Raw genomic sequence first — 14,987 nt, 5'->3', positions numbered from 1 at the left:
ACATGATACAATTTTTCTTTTTTTCTTTTTTTTTTAGGATCACCAACATGAGTTGTGACACCTGTTAGCAGTAAAGGTGTTTTGCGTCATGGATTCATATAAAAAAGGTCAGACCAGTTTGGTTCAGTTGCATCAGGTAGACAACCGTTTTCAATGTGATGGCGCCAAAAAAAAAAAAAGTAAAATAGTTTCTTATGCCCCAAGTGGACAAGAAAAAAAGTTTCATCAAACAGGGTATATATTACATTTGTGTTTATTGATCTGAGGAAAACTGGAAAATCTTACATCCACATATTTTTACTTATTCCCCAAACCAACTTTTACATCTTAGCATCCACTATTTGAAAAACTTGCATTTAATTTAATTTTTAAAAAAGATATAATATACTGAAATAAAACGCATTTTATATTTACAAATTTCAACATGCCACCATGAAGACTACTTAAGATTATTTCACATAAATTCTAAAGTTTTCAAAGCCGTGTTAGTTAAGAAACAATGTAAATAGCCTGTACAATTTTCATCACATTTTGTTGATCCTAAAGAGAATTTAAAAGTAGGTGGAAGAGTTACATTCATAATGGTATATTGCAGTTATGATAGATGGACAAAGGTTGATGTATAACATAAAATTTGTAGTTAGAGAGATTAAAATTATTGGATCAAAATTTATCAAAAGTGCCTCCTCCTGCCGTTTCCTTCTTTATTTGCCAGATTCTTTTGGCAGAATTTAAGATGGAGGGAAAATGTCACAGTACAACTCCCTTTGCTCAATTATCATATCTCTGTGTTGTCCACAGTAAATCCTGGCAGACAGACAGAAATGGCAGTCAGGTTATTTCAACCTGAACGATCCTGGCTAGACCAGAGCCTCACCCTCGTTCCCTGTGTGAGTAAATTCTTCATGCCCTGATGGCTTTTCAACCTCCTGGGCAGTTGTCATCCTCCGCCAACGCTGGTCAAGTAAGGAGAGTCACGTGTCAGATTTGTCTTACGTATTTAACATTTGTTATATTTGAAGGAAAGAGTCTGGAACGGGACAGTACAAAGATCTTTGGTAGATTTTTACGTTGGATGGCTACAGATTAAAAGGGTACCTCTTTGATGCTGCCCTTGGTGGTGCAGAACATGAAGATGACATAGCCTGGGATTAGCACCATAGATGACAAAGCCATGAACCAGCCAATCACTTGCCCCCACATTGGGTAGATGTACTTCCCCAAGGTCAGCGGGGTCATCTCGATGGCACTGAAGGTAAACACTCCCTACAACACAAAATCACGTCATGAAGAGTGCATTCGATCTGAAGAACACAGAAACGTCGCAGCTTAAGTTATTTTGTCATGTTCACATCTTGGTGTAGCACACATATTTTTCATCTGCACTGAAGGCCTTTGATTTTTCAGGTATTTGCTTTTAATCCTTACTGGACCTGATGAATTTTATCAAATCTTCCGGCATTGTGACATTTAACTTCAAACCGCGAATGTTAACGTCATGGATTTGCGAGTTAAAAAGTCCGATCTCAACAGTTGCTTGGATTAATCCTCTCGGAGCCGTTAAAATCCAAAATTTAAATGTCACGCATGCAGAAATTCAGTTTAATCTGGATTAAAACAGTGGACAGACTGACTAAAGACTAAAAATATTCACCACAGACGCACCTTTTGAAGTGGATGTAATCAGTGCTTCAACGGTGTGAACTATCCTTTAGGCAGAATACTTTAATTTTCCATTTACATAGTTTCATCTCTTTCATCGCCACATTTGTGGGGAATACAGACATCACCATGATTTCCCAAAGGACCTGACAGTCCATGAGATTAGGTACAAATTACTATGTGGCAGAGGAAACCATTTTAGTGGTGCCATCAGTCCTCTACCTATTGGCACCTGCTGCAGCCTGATGGGTTAATAGATCTCTGAGGGAGAGGGAAGCACATGACTCACGTGGAGGTCAAATCGATATTCATTCATTGCCTACCAGGCAGATCAGCGGCGTGAAAAACATCCAGCAGAGCTTCCACCAGGCACACGGCCGATAGCCAATCATGTCTTCAATGTTCTTGTAAAACCTTTCGGCTCCTGTGGGATAAAGAGAGGAGGACAAAAAGGCTGAGATTAAAACTGCAAGAAGAAAGCTGTAAGGGAGGGAAAGTCAATGGGACAGAGCGTTATCACAGAGAGCCCATAGATGTAATTTCCTGCTGAACAGGTATATAAGAAATCCACCTGCACGATTCTATTACTGATTCAGCACAATAGAGAATAGTTTCTTCTGCATCCAGATCTAGATTTCAGCTTTTGTTTCACTTCAGTCTGTACCACTTGGCTTCATTCAACCAGCGTTGACAGTAAAGAAAGAGGGGGAAAAAAAAAAAAAAGATTTCCTACCATAAAACCAAGATATGGAAACAGTTTCAAAGAAGACAAGGAAGAGAAGACACATCCCGCTGGCGGAGTAGTAATCAAAGAGCTTGAACACGTACAGACCACCCTAGGAGACACACACACACACACACACACACCTGCTTTACCTGCTTTTTTTATGAAAACAGTCTAAATATTCTCTGCATTGTGATGATCAATCAGGTCTAAGGGCATCGAGGTGTGTGCCGCACCTGTGTGATATTGGAGAAGCCGATGATGAAGGAGATGAAGCAGACGATGAGGATGAAGAGCTTCTTCCTCTTCCTCAGCACCAGGGGGTATTCATCCATCAGAGCTGTGATGAAGCCCTCTACTGTGCAGAACTAATACAAAGAGAGCCGAGGTTCAATCATAGGAGTTCATCTGGTTCTCCTGGGAAATAAATTATTGACCTACAACACTAAAAACAGGATCAAAATCAGTTTTTGCATCAGTTGAACACTAAAATGTGTAATCACTGTCTGCATCATCTATTAAAAACAATGTGAGGACAAGAAATAAAATCAATAATGCCATCTGCCCAGCAACTGTGTGTTCTTACCTGGCTGTCCAGGCCCAGCATCATAAGCATGGAGAAGAAGAGGATGGCCCAGAGTGAGGACAGCGGCAGCTGGGTGACGGCCTGAGGGTAGGCCAAGAAGGCCAGACCTGGACCTAAACATCACAAACAACACACATTTCAAATGAATTTAGAATAATTTCACTTGCTGAAATTCAGCTGAGCTGAAATGAATTTTTAAGCCTCCTATTTGAAATCTTTCCCGTTGCTGCCAGATAAATTCACTTAAATGAGCAGTGAAGGACTGAAAGAAGGTTAATTGGAAATGTAAAGGTCAAATGCACAACTTGGCCAAGAACAAAAGAAATTTACTCACAGCAGTGTGTCTCCAGCAAAAAATGATAAATAAACCATCCAAATTATAAACTCAGAAATGAATTTGAAACTTTGCGTCTTACGTCCGTGCTCACTGAAGCCTTATATCTGACTGCACACACAATTCTGGCACACAATTCTCACTTTCCCATTAAACAAACAGGCTCATACCTGACGCTGCTAATTCCTGCACAGGTTTCTTAGTGATGTAGGACATGAACCCTACGATGGAAAAGATGACAAAGCCAGCAAACATGCTTGTGCAGGAGTTGATGCAGCACACTATGATGGAATCCCTAAAGGGAAAGGAACATGGAGTTATTTAAAAAAGATCCTAAAGACAAAACAAGGCTGGGATTTTGCGTCCCTACTTGTAGACGTCGTTGTTGTAAGTGTTGTAGCTCCCCAGTGCGATGAGGGAGCCGAGGCCCAGGCCGTAGGAAAAGAAAATCTGAGTCGCCGCATCCAGCCACACCTGTGAGACGACAGATAGGCGTGTTGCCGTGTTTGTGTCTGTTCCTCAGTGTGCGAACATGCTCGGGTGATTGCGTGTTTCCAAACTGTCTACCTCAGATCGCATGAGTTTGTTGAAGTCCGGAGTGATGTAGAAGAGGATGCCGTCGATAGCTCCAGGCAGAGTGACGCCTCGAAAGAAGAGGATGAACAGCATGAAATAGGGATAGGTGGCAGAGAAGTACACCACCTGCGTGAAAGGCAAAAAGGACAGAATTACAAATTGTTTTGTTAAACAAATCAAGAAAATCAACATATACTACATGGAAAAAAAAAACTCCTCAGCTGCTACTTTATTTCTATCACCTCTCTTTATCAGAGACTTTTTTAAAAGTTCTGTAACATGAGGATTATGCTGGTAACATCCATCAAGACCGGGGCCTTGGGGATATTCATTTTTACCACTGCACTAAAATACTACACATTAAAATCCAATTATCCCAGACAGTGAATGTGCTGCTGCTCACATAAATCGCGTAGCCTTGCAGTAATTTAAAAATCCCTGGCAGTACACAATGCCAGTTTGGGATGAAAATAAGACTTCTGACTATTTCTCCTCCTAAATGAAATGTCGAGAGTGAAATTGAGTGTGGGTTGGAAAATGAAAACAGATAAGAACAAAGTCATGATATGAAAAATAAATCAATACGAAAAACATGTCTCAAACAAACAAACAACAACAACAACAAAAAATTGTCAAATTTTGGGAATGGTTTGGAGCCATTCAATAATTTCACTCACTGCCAATTACAAAAGATAGAACTATGCTTCATTAGGAGATATCTATTAAAAATGACCAAATAATAAGATTAGTAATCCAACCTAACCCTTTCCATCCATTTATCCGGGTTGAGCGAGGTAGTCCAGACATCCCTCTCTCTCTGCATCCACTCTCTTCCTGAGACACTCTCAGTGTCTTCAGTATTTTCTGGGACTATCCTGAGGCCTGCTAACAATTGGCTGTGCTGGTTAAGTCTCCAAGAGAGGGCACGCAGCCAGGAAGCATCGTGATCAGATGCCCAAACCACCACAACTGCTTCCTTTTGTCTCAGCTCCTCCACATTTGGGAGTCCAGCCACACAAGAGAGGAAACCCATTTTGGGGTTCAACTGTCTATTTTGATCACCATTCAAAAGGTCTCGGAGACAAACAAACCCTTCCACCAAGTTAAGAGGAGGATTCTTAGAGGCCTAAGTGATCCATAAATATCTTTCCAATCAAAAAATGTGAAAGAAAAGAGTTTAAATGTATTAGTTAGTGAATACATATGTGTTATCATGCTGTTTCCCTTTTTTTGCCTGAAGAGAGGCTTCTTGACAAAAGACACCCAGTGGAAACTCATTATTCTTGTCAACGTTTGGGCCGAATGGACTAATGGGTTGATGATGGACCTGACAGATAGATCCCTGGCAACTACTTGTGATTGAAACTCTAGATGCTTTGAGCTTAGTCCCAATTCTCGTACGGCAACAAGCTCAAAGTTTACTACGGTCTCCGTTTGTCTCAAACATCAGTCCTCTGCTCGCCAGCTTTGTTTCTCTCGTAATGTTCGCTTGATTAAAAAGTTGACATGCAGGAAGTTGAGATGGAGGCTGATATGAATCAGACTGTGTAATTATGCAGTCTGAGGCCAGTAAGGCTAAATTTAACTGTTAAATTCAGGAAAACTTGAGCACAGTCTGACCTTCCCCGTCCACTCGACTCCCTTCCAGATTGAGAAATAGACGAGGACCCAAGCCAGCGCCAGGGTGCCCACTAAGGGCCACCGTAGCTGTCCTGGCTCCTCCAGACCGCCGGACAACTGGTGCATGTTACGTCTGCAGGAAAACATGTGGAGTGAATTCAGATAAGGTCACAAATAACGTCCAGAAATCGTTTCCACATCTTTTAAAACATTGTTATGTATTGCTGACTTACTCCCAGAACTCAGTGACAGCGCTGGTCAAATTGGTGGTATCTGTCAAACTGTAGTTGGAGAAACATTTCTCTGTGTTCCAGGGGTTGTCACAGCTTTGCCAAGGCAGCTCCTGCACGCACACGCACACACACGCACACACACACACACTGAATAAAAAAACTGGCTGCAGAAAAAACATGATGAAATCTTCCTTCATTCCTTTTAGCACAATTACATTCTGAAATGTATTTCAGATCTATCACCGTTTTCTTAAAAAGACACCAACAACATTAACAAGGAAGAAAATGTCCTTTTGTAGCTACACATGCACCAAAAAAAAAAAAAAAAAAAATTGTGTGTTGTCTTGACTCTCCTCAGTCGACTGTTTCATGTGACACAGCAGCTTCAAAGGCCACAAACACACTTCAGAAGAAAAGATACAGAGGCAGCCCATCCAGCAGTGAAAATGACATTAAATGTTTTTGGCACTGAGAGAAAAACATCGAACAACAATGAACACTAGACCCTTTTTTCAAGTCTTTTGATGGCAGCTTCTCAATCCTCAATTTCCCACCCACAAGAGCCTCTTGCACAATCTCTGCAAAAGCCTTTACATTTTCGTCACCAGGCGACTGGTCACACAGAGTAGCTTAATACAAAGGCAGCGTGTGAAAAGGCTGAGATGCACAAAGAAAAGGATTGTAAATGGGGACTGCATGTTTTCTCTATTACTGATACATAATCACCAGGAACTGTGAAAAAACAAGATGTGAATACTTCTTTCTCAGCAGTTGTAATGGTCGTGTCGAAATGTGCAAACTTTGCCAGATTTTTCGGTGACTTACACAAAGCAGCAGTAAAAAGAAAGCGTGTGAGCAATTAGATTCTCTGCCAGGTGCGTTTTCCGAAACTACTGGAGAAAGAACCCAGCAAAAAAAGCAGTTATTAGCAATTTATTTAGCTAAAGTAAAGCTCTGAATGCAGACAGGAATAAAATTCTATATAAAATAAAATCAATTCAATCAATTTTATAATAATAAAAATAACTGTGTGCGTTTGCTGAAGCGTTTACATTTCCTTTAAAAGGGACAAAAGTTACACAACACACACTGACTAGAACTGTACAAAGATGTCGAACACGTTTCATGCAGATTCTAATTATTGATGATGCAACGTACTGAGCCAAAGGAGTTGAATAAGTAGTAGAGCGCCCAAGCAATGATGATAATGTAGTAGATATTGAGCCAGAAGGACAGCACCACCGCAGCCAGACCAACGCCTGATGGAGACACAAACAATTTACAACTCAGCGTCTCGCAGGTCAGATAACGTGCTCACTGAAATGTGATACGACATGTAAAGGTCAGAGAACAAATGCGGCAGCTAAGAGGTGACACAGAGCTGATTTAAGAACGAACAACAACATGCTGTTACTCAGCATGTCTGCCGTAATCTTCATCATCCTCATCATCCATCATCCACGTTTGCGTGTCCTTGAGAGTCAGAAGCACATTTACTATCATTGTTACCATCACAACGGCTGTCTGTGCCGGCAGCAGAGGAAATGCACTTCGCTATCGAGTTGCACAATTAGTACCACCAGGAGGAAAAGATCCTTGAATGGAAAAGCTGTCAGCAAAACAATTTTTCTCTCTTACTTCTTTATCAAAAACTCAAAATATCGACGTTTAAGTTGTAATAGTTCCAGAATGACTCATCGTTTATGTTTCTTTGTCTGGTTTGTTTTTAGTCAGTTTATGTTGCTTTGTAATTATTTTTCATCTCTTAGAAGTCATTTCGTTTTCCTTTCTGATTGATTTATGCATATTTGTGGTTGATTGCGTCTCTTGAGTCATCATGTGTCTCTTTGTAGTTGTTTTGTGTGTGTTTCGTTATGTTTCTGACACACAAATGCAGAACCTAAGGGTTGTTTTTTTTTTTTGGACCATTGGGCCTGTGCTACATAGCTGAATTCAGTCTTTGAGTATCAAGGCAATATAAAAGTAGATGTTTTGCTGTGCGTGTATCAGATCCAACACATTAGTGGTTAAAGCGAAAGGAAAAAGAAATTACATCTCTACTCAAAAGAAAAAAAAAAGAAAATGTGTTTCAAAATCAAAAACAAAACAAAACTAACATGCATATTCTACCTTTCATCATGGGAATGAGTCTCCACACCCCGAGTCCTCCCACCGAGGTGAACTGTCCCAGAGATGTCTCCAGGAAAAAGAGTGGTATCCCCGCAAACACCAGGGTCATAAAGTACGGGATCAGAAAGGCTCCTGATTCCCCAGCACACAGCAGATAACACAAACGATGTTAGAATGATGTATATGCACATTTCATTTCAAAGAATGACTTTCAATCATTATTCCTGCGACAGCTGACAGCTCAGAATATCATTTCACTGAATTTCCATTTCCCAACTTGATGAAATCTAATGTTTGATTTGAGAAACGATGTTTCCTTTTCTTCAATTTCGACTGAAAAGAGAATAAAGCTATGGAAACAGCCATAATATTTTTTTGTAAGAATGACATATCCTTTTCTCCAAGTCCCTCCTTAAATCTGAAAATCCACTTTATTATTAGCACTTCATGAAAAACTCTAAAGGACAGTCTGATTACATATATTGTACACTTGACATGCAGGGGACACACACTGATTTCAAAACCTTCCACAAATACTTCATTTATACAGAATGTATTCTTAAAGGGCAATTTCAGTCAAATAAGCTACCAAACAAATCACTGCCACTGCTACAAGTAAAAGGAAAAGAGATTCTCAGCTGTATTGTTCATTTGGAGGTTTCCGGGTGGACCTTTTATTTTCTGTTGTTTATCTACATCCTGTCTTACTGAACTATTTTGTGCAGACAATAAGAACTTTTGGTTCTTTCACTGATACACTTACCTCCTCCATTCTTGCCACACAGATACGGGAACCTCCAGACATTTCCTAAGCCGATGGCGTATCCCACACATGACAGCAGGAAATCAAACTTGCCCTTCCAGCTGCCCCTGTCAGGGGGCTCCTCGCTTTTCCTCTCGTCTGCAGGGGGCGCTACAGCATCCAGTTCCTCAAAGGGAATGGCCTGTTTGACCTCTGATGGGGAGTTTAACTCCACTGTACTCTGCCCAGTCTTACCCATGGTGGGAACGCTACTGTCTGTGATTGATCGTCCTTCTAGTCCAGATGAGTCTCTCCCCCTGGCTTTGGATCTCAGTCGCAGTGACTCAGGGTGATAAGCTGTGGAGGAAAACAGCACACGGTTGTTATATATGGATGATGTTCAAAGTCTTGTGTTTGTTTGACAGTATTTTGTAGCAAAACACTATTCACACTGCAATTTATTGCTGTTGAGACATTTTTATAGTTTTTTACAGCCCCTTTATAGACTCAGGTATCTACTCCCAAAACTAAAGTTAACAACTGGCTCGTACATCAGTGAGAAAATATCAGTATCAAGAGTTTCTGCGCAGGCTGACATTAGCAAGGAAGAAACCAGTTTTCCCAAAGGAAAAAACATTTTCTGTACCTTAACCCAGGCAGCAAACTGCAAATATATTCAGCTCAGCTATAAAACTCAAAAAAGCACATCTTTGCTGTTAAGAAGCTGGAACCAGAGAAAGTGTTTGCTTGATTATTAATCAGTCATCTGAAAAATGACTGACAAACTTCCTCTGCTGATTCAGATACAGATTTGGACTGATTGCATGTTTTCTTTAAATGCAATGGGAGAAACTTTAGAGCATATTTTTGATGTGCAGAGTCCGCGCGTGTAAAATAAAGCAGACAAGAATGATATCCAGTGATGGTTCTGTGATTTAAAGCGGTCAAAAAGCACAGAGCACGTCCCGCTGGCACCACCTGCCTGCTCCTGATGTGAGCAGGCAGGTGGTGCAATCCAGGTCAGCCTTCAGAGCACGACGCCCTAATCACTACTGACACACCTCCAACTGCATCTTCCTCTGCAGTCCTCCACAGTCGAGTTCACTGTGACTCACCGAAAGAGCATGAGAAATAGGAAACAGAATGGTTATTTATGATGAAGAAAATGCATATTTGCACGAGTGTCTGTTGGATGAGCTCATATTTTATGCCTGAGTGGCATCACAGGGAGGAGGTCCGAGCAACAGGACGTTGTCCGTGTTTGCATTGATTGACCTGGAAATCACTTCATGCACATTGCCTGGGGTCAAGAAGAGATTTCTACAGATACAGTTCCCAAGAGGACAGCTCAAACCACTCAGAAGGAGGAATCCCTGTTTGCTTTTTCACACAAATGTGGTTTGAAAGAGCAGACGCACACGTTTCCCACTGCATCCTTAACAGTCAACTGTGTGATTTGTTGCACACTGTTTTTTTTTTTTTACTTATTTAAGTGTATATTAATATTTAATTGCAGATTCTCACAATGAAAATAGATGCATCATTTATGCATAACCCTAACCCTCCAAAGGGGCGTGTTTTTAACAAGTTACAGGAGGCAGACTGATCGTGTAAAAAAAAGGGGGGGGGGGGGGGGTGTGATATTTACTACAATCATGCCGATCAAACAAAATTTCTTCTGTTTTAAAACAAATTATGTTTCACCTTGTGTAAAAAAAGCAATCATTTTAAAATTGGGAAGAATACTGTGAAATTATCAAGAATACACACAAACTGCTAGCTAGGTGACGACATGCATCGGTAGTAAACTGAGAATCTGAACCATATCCAAGATTCTCTTTGAACATGTCATCTAACAAGATTCAAAGTAAATCATGGTGTTTTTACCAATACAGACTTTTTGGAAAAGTTTTCTCTTGGACCAATTTTCAAGTCAGATCATGAAATATAACTTTTAAATTTTTAATTGTTGAAAGCAAAGGAAAGAGGAGGGATCCTACCTGACAAACTTCATCAGCTGCAATTCACCACCTCAGCATTAAAAAAAAAAAAAAAAAAAGTCTTTGAATAAAAACAAACTGAAACAAAAAAATCCTCCTGTCTGAAGTGCGAAAAGCGTAAAGCCTGCCTCCCCAGGCCCGCAGGAAGCCACAGAGGTCCTGCTGTTTGAAAAGCTGTTTTTGATTTTGCAGCTCTTTCCTGTACACTGAATCTTGGGGGCCTGTAGCTGCTATCGAATGGCTGATAATAAAGTTCGACCTGTGTGTCTGCTTCGATTACTGCTCACTTCTGACTACTGAGGCCCTAAGGCCATGAGGGGCACAGTACATGTATGTCAATCATCAACTTCTGGCGGGGAACTTGGCAGCAGTGTGTGTGTTTGTGCGTTGTGCATACAGTACGTGTTTGTTGCGAAAACTTAAGCCAGCACTTGCCAACGCCGTTCCCATGGTATTTCTCAGCAGAGAGGAGCCTGATTGCTGAAAAGGCTCGTGGAGTTTTGGAAAATAAAAACCAGCAGTGACTGCTGCTGGCGAAGACTCTGGAAATGTTGGCCCACAAATGGGATTGTTCCAGGATCAGACTGAGAAAATCAACACATCGAATGATCTATTGTGCATCCTCTATCTCCCCATTGAAGTGATTTGATCTGTACCAAAATTTTCTGTCTGATGCTGTAGTATCTGTATTTATACACACAAACAAACACACACACACCATATCTTTGCTATCTATCTTTCTCCTGAAACACCGTTTAAATTTCAGTTAATCTGAGCTTTGTCTTTAAGCAGAAAACTGCCAAGCTTTCCCAGCTGGTGGCTTATTGCCTTTAAATTTCCCTTCATTTATTTTCTTCAAATTGTATCTCTGGGCAAGAAATTGTCTGTTACAAAACCACAACTTGTTGTTGCTGTTACACTTACTTTCACACAGATGTAGTAATAAAACTACAACATGTAAATGGGAGAGCCTTTTGCTGTCTTTGTGCTAAATTAAACCAAACAGTATATCAAGCGATTTCTTAAATACTCAAACATTTTACGTTTTTTTTGTTGTTGTTTGTTATTTATTTTAAGCTCTACTCACATTTCTGCCTTCAAAATTTATTTCTCCAACATTATAAAATCACACATAAGATTCATCATTACGTTTTGACTTGGATTTATGGGATAGAACCTTTGAAATGACATTAATATCTAGCCTAGATAATGTATCATCAGCCAGTTAAGAGACCAGTGAAGATTCCCACAATGGCCTGCCAGCATCATCCTCAGTTTGGTTTTCTGATAGGCCGGACACTTGGTAGATACGAGGGAAAGTGAGAGATTAAATCATATTAGGAGTCTAATTACACTCGCAGTGAGTCCTTCATATCAAGAGCAGATTGGGTATAATCTCCTCTGAGGTTTATTGTCCATGTGGGCCCAGTAGTTTATATGTGCCTGGATTGGAGTTGTCAAAGCTAGTTTTCATCAATCTGCTCAGAACGTCTCCACCAATCAGTGCCTAATTATGATTCCACAGCATCCACAGCCAGGAATAATGGGAAGCAATAATGTAGACGACAGCGGCAGAATGACAAAGGTAGAATGTAACAGAAGCAAAAGTTAACTTTGCCAAAGATATGAAGGTCAAGTGAGAATTTGGCTGGTTGGTCCTAGTGATGGAAAATATATTAAAATCATGAAATATAATGAATAAAGAGAATTATCCAACAGAAATGGAAGGTGTCTGTCCGAAATTAATGGTTGAAATGAATATCATCTCCCTCAGATTTCTTCACAAATGCAGATTGTTATGCTTTTTTTAATCATAATTAAGCTGTATATGCCTTAAATCCACTGTGAGATCCGTGTTTGCTTTACGCTGTACTTTGCTTTAATCTTTACTCAGTACGGATACTTCTGAAATACGCTGAGTTGGCATGCTCAGAGATTAACTTAAGCAGCACAGTCATTTGTATGCATGAGGTCTGGTCCCGTCACCACGTAATGGCGACGACAAAATTATTTCCCCAAAAGCACAGTCATGACTCATATTTAAAGTAAATCAATCATCAATACAGTTTTGAAAATGTTACGTTTTGTGAATTATCAATATATCTTTGGACTAATGTCCAGTTTGTGTTAAATTTTTTGGGGTGAGTCTGTTTGTCAGTGTTTGTCGTCATGATGCACTGTGGACAAGCCGGTTCCACTGAGGAAAGCTGTATTTGATGGATTACATTATTTCAGGAGTTTAACTATGTTATGATATTAATAATTACGATATGAATGATTTGGTGCAGATAAACTAAAGGCCATAGCATGCAAGCTGAGTAATAGCTCAAACGTGGCATACGGAATATATGCTGTAGCGTTTTTAAATTAAAGCCTGGAAGGAGTTTTACTCCCTTTATTGCGTTATAATTTTCAGATAGATCGCTGTGAAACTTTGTGCGGACTTTCATGTTTCCTAGAATGATGAATCTTGACCTCTGACATTTCATAAAGCATCAACGATGAAATATCTCAGCATGGGCTGGATGGATTGGTACAGAAATCTGTTGTGGCAGGATAGTAATTCTGACATTTGCTCCAGTGGCTGGAGTTGGTTAAAATGGTACTTTGTCCGGTATTTTGGATTATGAACAATCAGTACAACACGTGTTTCATTTTTGTCAGCCTCAGCTTGACTTTATGTTCTGTGCTAATCATCAAATGTTGGGTTAGGGTTAGGGTTAGGGTTGGATTGGTAATCTTTTTCATGCCATTTATGAATAATCAGCCACCACCTCTCCCCTCTTCCTCACAGTCAGCCTTAACAGAGAACATTTTCAACATTAAACTTCAATCTTCAGTTAACCAGCGAACAAATAAGTTATGCAGTAACCATTAAGCCTTTTATGGCTAATCAATTTTTTTTTTCCTTTTTTCTAGAAGCATGAAAAATGGTCATGAACATCTTTCCATTTCGTGCAATGTCACACTGGCACCGTGACATCAGCATTTATATCAGAAAACTGGTTCCCAAATATACTACAGCAGCTATGAAACTGCTCGCCTCATCAATAAGATCCGTAATAGACAGGAAGAGAACAACAGTGTTTAAAACAAATAAATCATAAATTAGTTGCCTTTGAGATCTCCTTGTACGCTTTCTTAAATTCCTAGCACACCTGTGAGTCGATGCAGTAGTTATTTTAAAGCAAATAACACCCACAGGCGAGAGGAACGCATAGATAGGAGGATAATGCCACCAACGTTTTCAATTAGTAATGCAGAAGGACAAAGCATGCTGCATACATTTTCACAGGTTGAGGGCAAGTGGTCAGAGTATGGTTGTGTTAATGAAAAAGGGTGGGCATAGGTAATGTTTAATGTCAGATAAAAATAAATGGGAAATGTTGATAAATCAGAGTTGTGCCTGGGTAGATGAGAGAGCAAATATCACCAGATCACACAAGTTCAAGAGGATAATTTGGCTGATACGAAATCCACTGACACCACTGCAGAGTTCGTCACAGTCTCAGTCTCCCCTTCTGTTACCACTGAGCCACGTTTTATCACCACAAATGCTCGTGACCTTCTCATAAGCAAAGCCACGGCTCTTTATGTGTCCCAAAATAAATGATGCCAAGTCATTGTCACCATAAATGCACTAAAGAGGCAATCAGGCAGAAATACTAAATGTTTAATGTGCAACTTTCTGCAATCTGTTCCTGTGATGTGTTCAGCGGCTTCATCCGAGTGATTTTAATCAAATGGTCAGCTGCAACGATAAGGGCAGACACTTTTCTTTCTTAACTCTTACCCTGTGGGATTGTCTCTACTTGTTTCCTGAACGTTTTAACGCACGGGCATATCAACATTTAGTTCCCTGATATCAGACTGCCTTCTGTATACACATTTAAAATGGGCAGATAAAGATTAATCAGCCGGTCACGATAATGAGCGGTGATAATGTCGCCTGCCCAGCTGAAACAAAGATTGAAGCAGTGAGTCCATCTGAGCTCAGCCACACGAATGAAATGGAATACAGTACATCAGCCTTGTTAAGAGAGTTAGTGCGACTTAAATTACAGATTACAACATGCAAACCTGTAAAACAATATGTTCCCGGAAACACCACGAAGCTACAACCCTGAACTGAAATTTGTCTAGAAAACATATTTTAAATTTAAATTCACTCTCAGTCGTCTTCCTCTCACATTTACGATCACCGAAATGTTGTTTCACGCTGAAGATATCCTTTCAGTTCTTATTCAGGCCCATTTTTCAAACGTTCATACAGTCTCCAGTTGTGTTTGGATCGCTCCCACTCCTTTAACTTTTCATTTTTACGAGACAGAATTAGGGTAGTAATGCATATTATACAGAGGCAAAGTAGCATTCAGGGGG

At 40.1% G+C, this 14,987-nt stretch overlaps 1 protein-coding gene across 1 annotated transcript; it reads right to left on the bottom strand.

Annotated features, from left to right (window-relative positions):
* Positions 1-860: 860 nt before the first annotated feature.
* LOC115036573 (sodium- and chloride-dependent GABA transporter 1-like) lies at positions 861-8,866 on the bottom strand. Its single transcript, XM_029494785.1, has 14 exons — positions 8,629-8,866; positions 7,866-7,997; positions 6,894-6,994; positions 5,736-5,845; positions 5,503-5,635; positions 3,874-4,008; positions 3,677-3,780; positions 3,477-3,601; positions 2,973-3,085; positions 2,623-2,754; positions 2,396-2,498; positions 1,986-2,086; positions 1,099-1,266; positions 861-956 (listed from the first exon to the last, which is right to left on the bottom strand). The coding sequence occupies exons 1-14, from the start codon at positions 8,864-8,866 to the stop codon at positions 861-863; spliced, it is 1,791 nt and encodes a 596-aa protein (XP_029350645.1).
* Positions 8,867-14,987: the final 6,121 nt, after the last annotated feature.

Source organism: Echeneis naucrates, chromosome 23 (assembly GCF_900963305.1).
Source record: "Echeneis naucrates chromosome 23, fEcheNa1.1, whole genome shotgun sequence".
NCBI classification, from domain to species: Eukaryota; Metazoa; Chordata; class Actinopteri; order Carangiformes; family Echeneidae; genus Echeneis; species Echeneis naucrates.
This window is presented reverse-complemented; position numbering and strand designations above follow the sequence as displayed.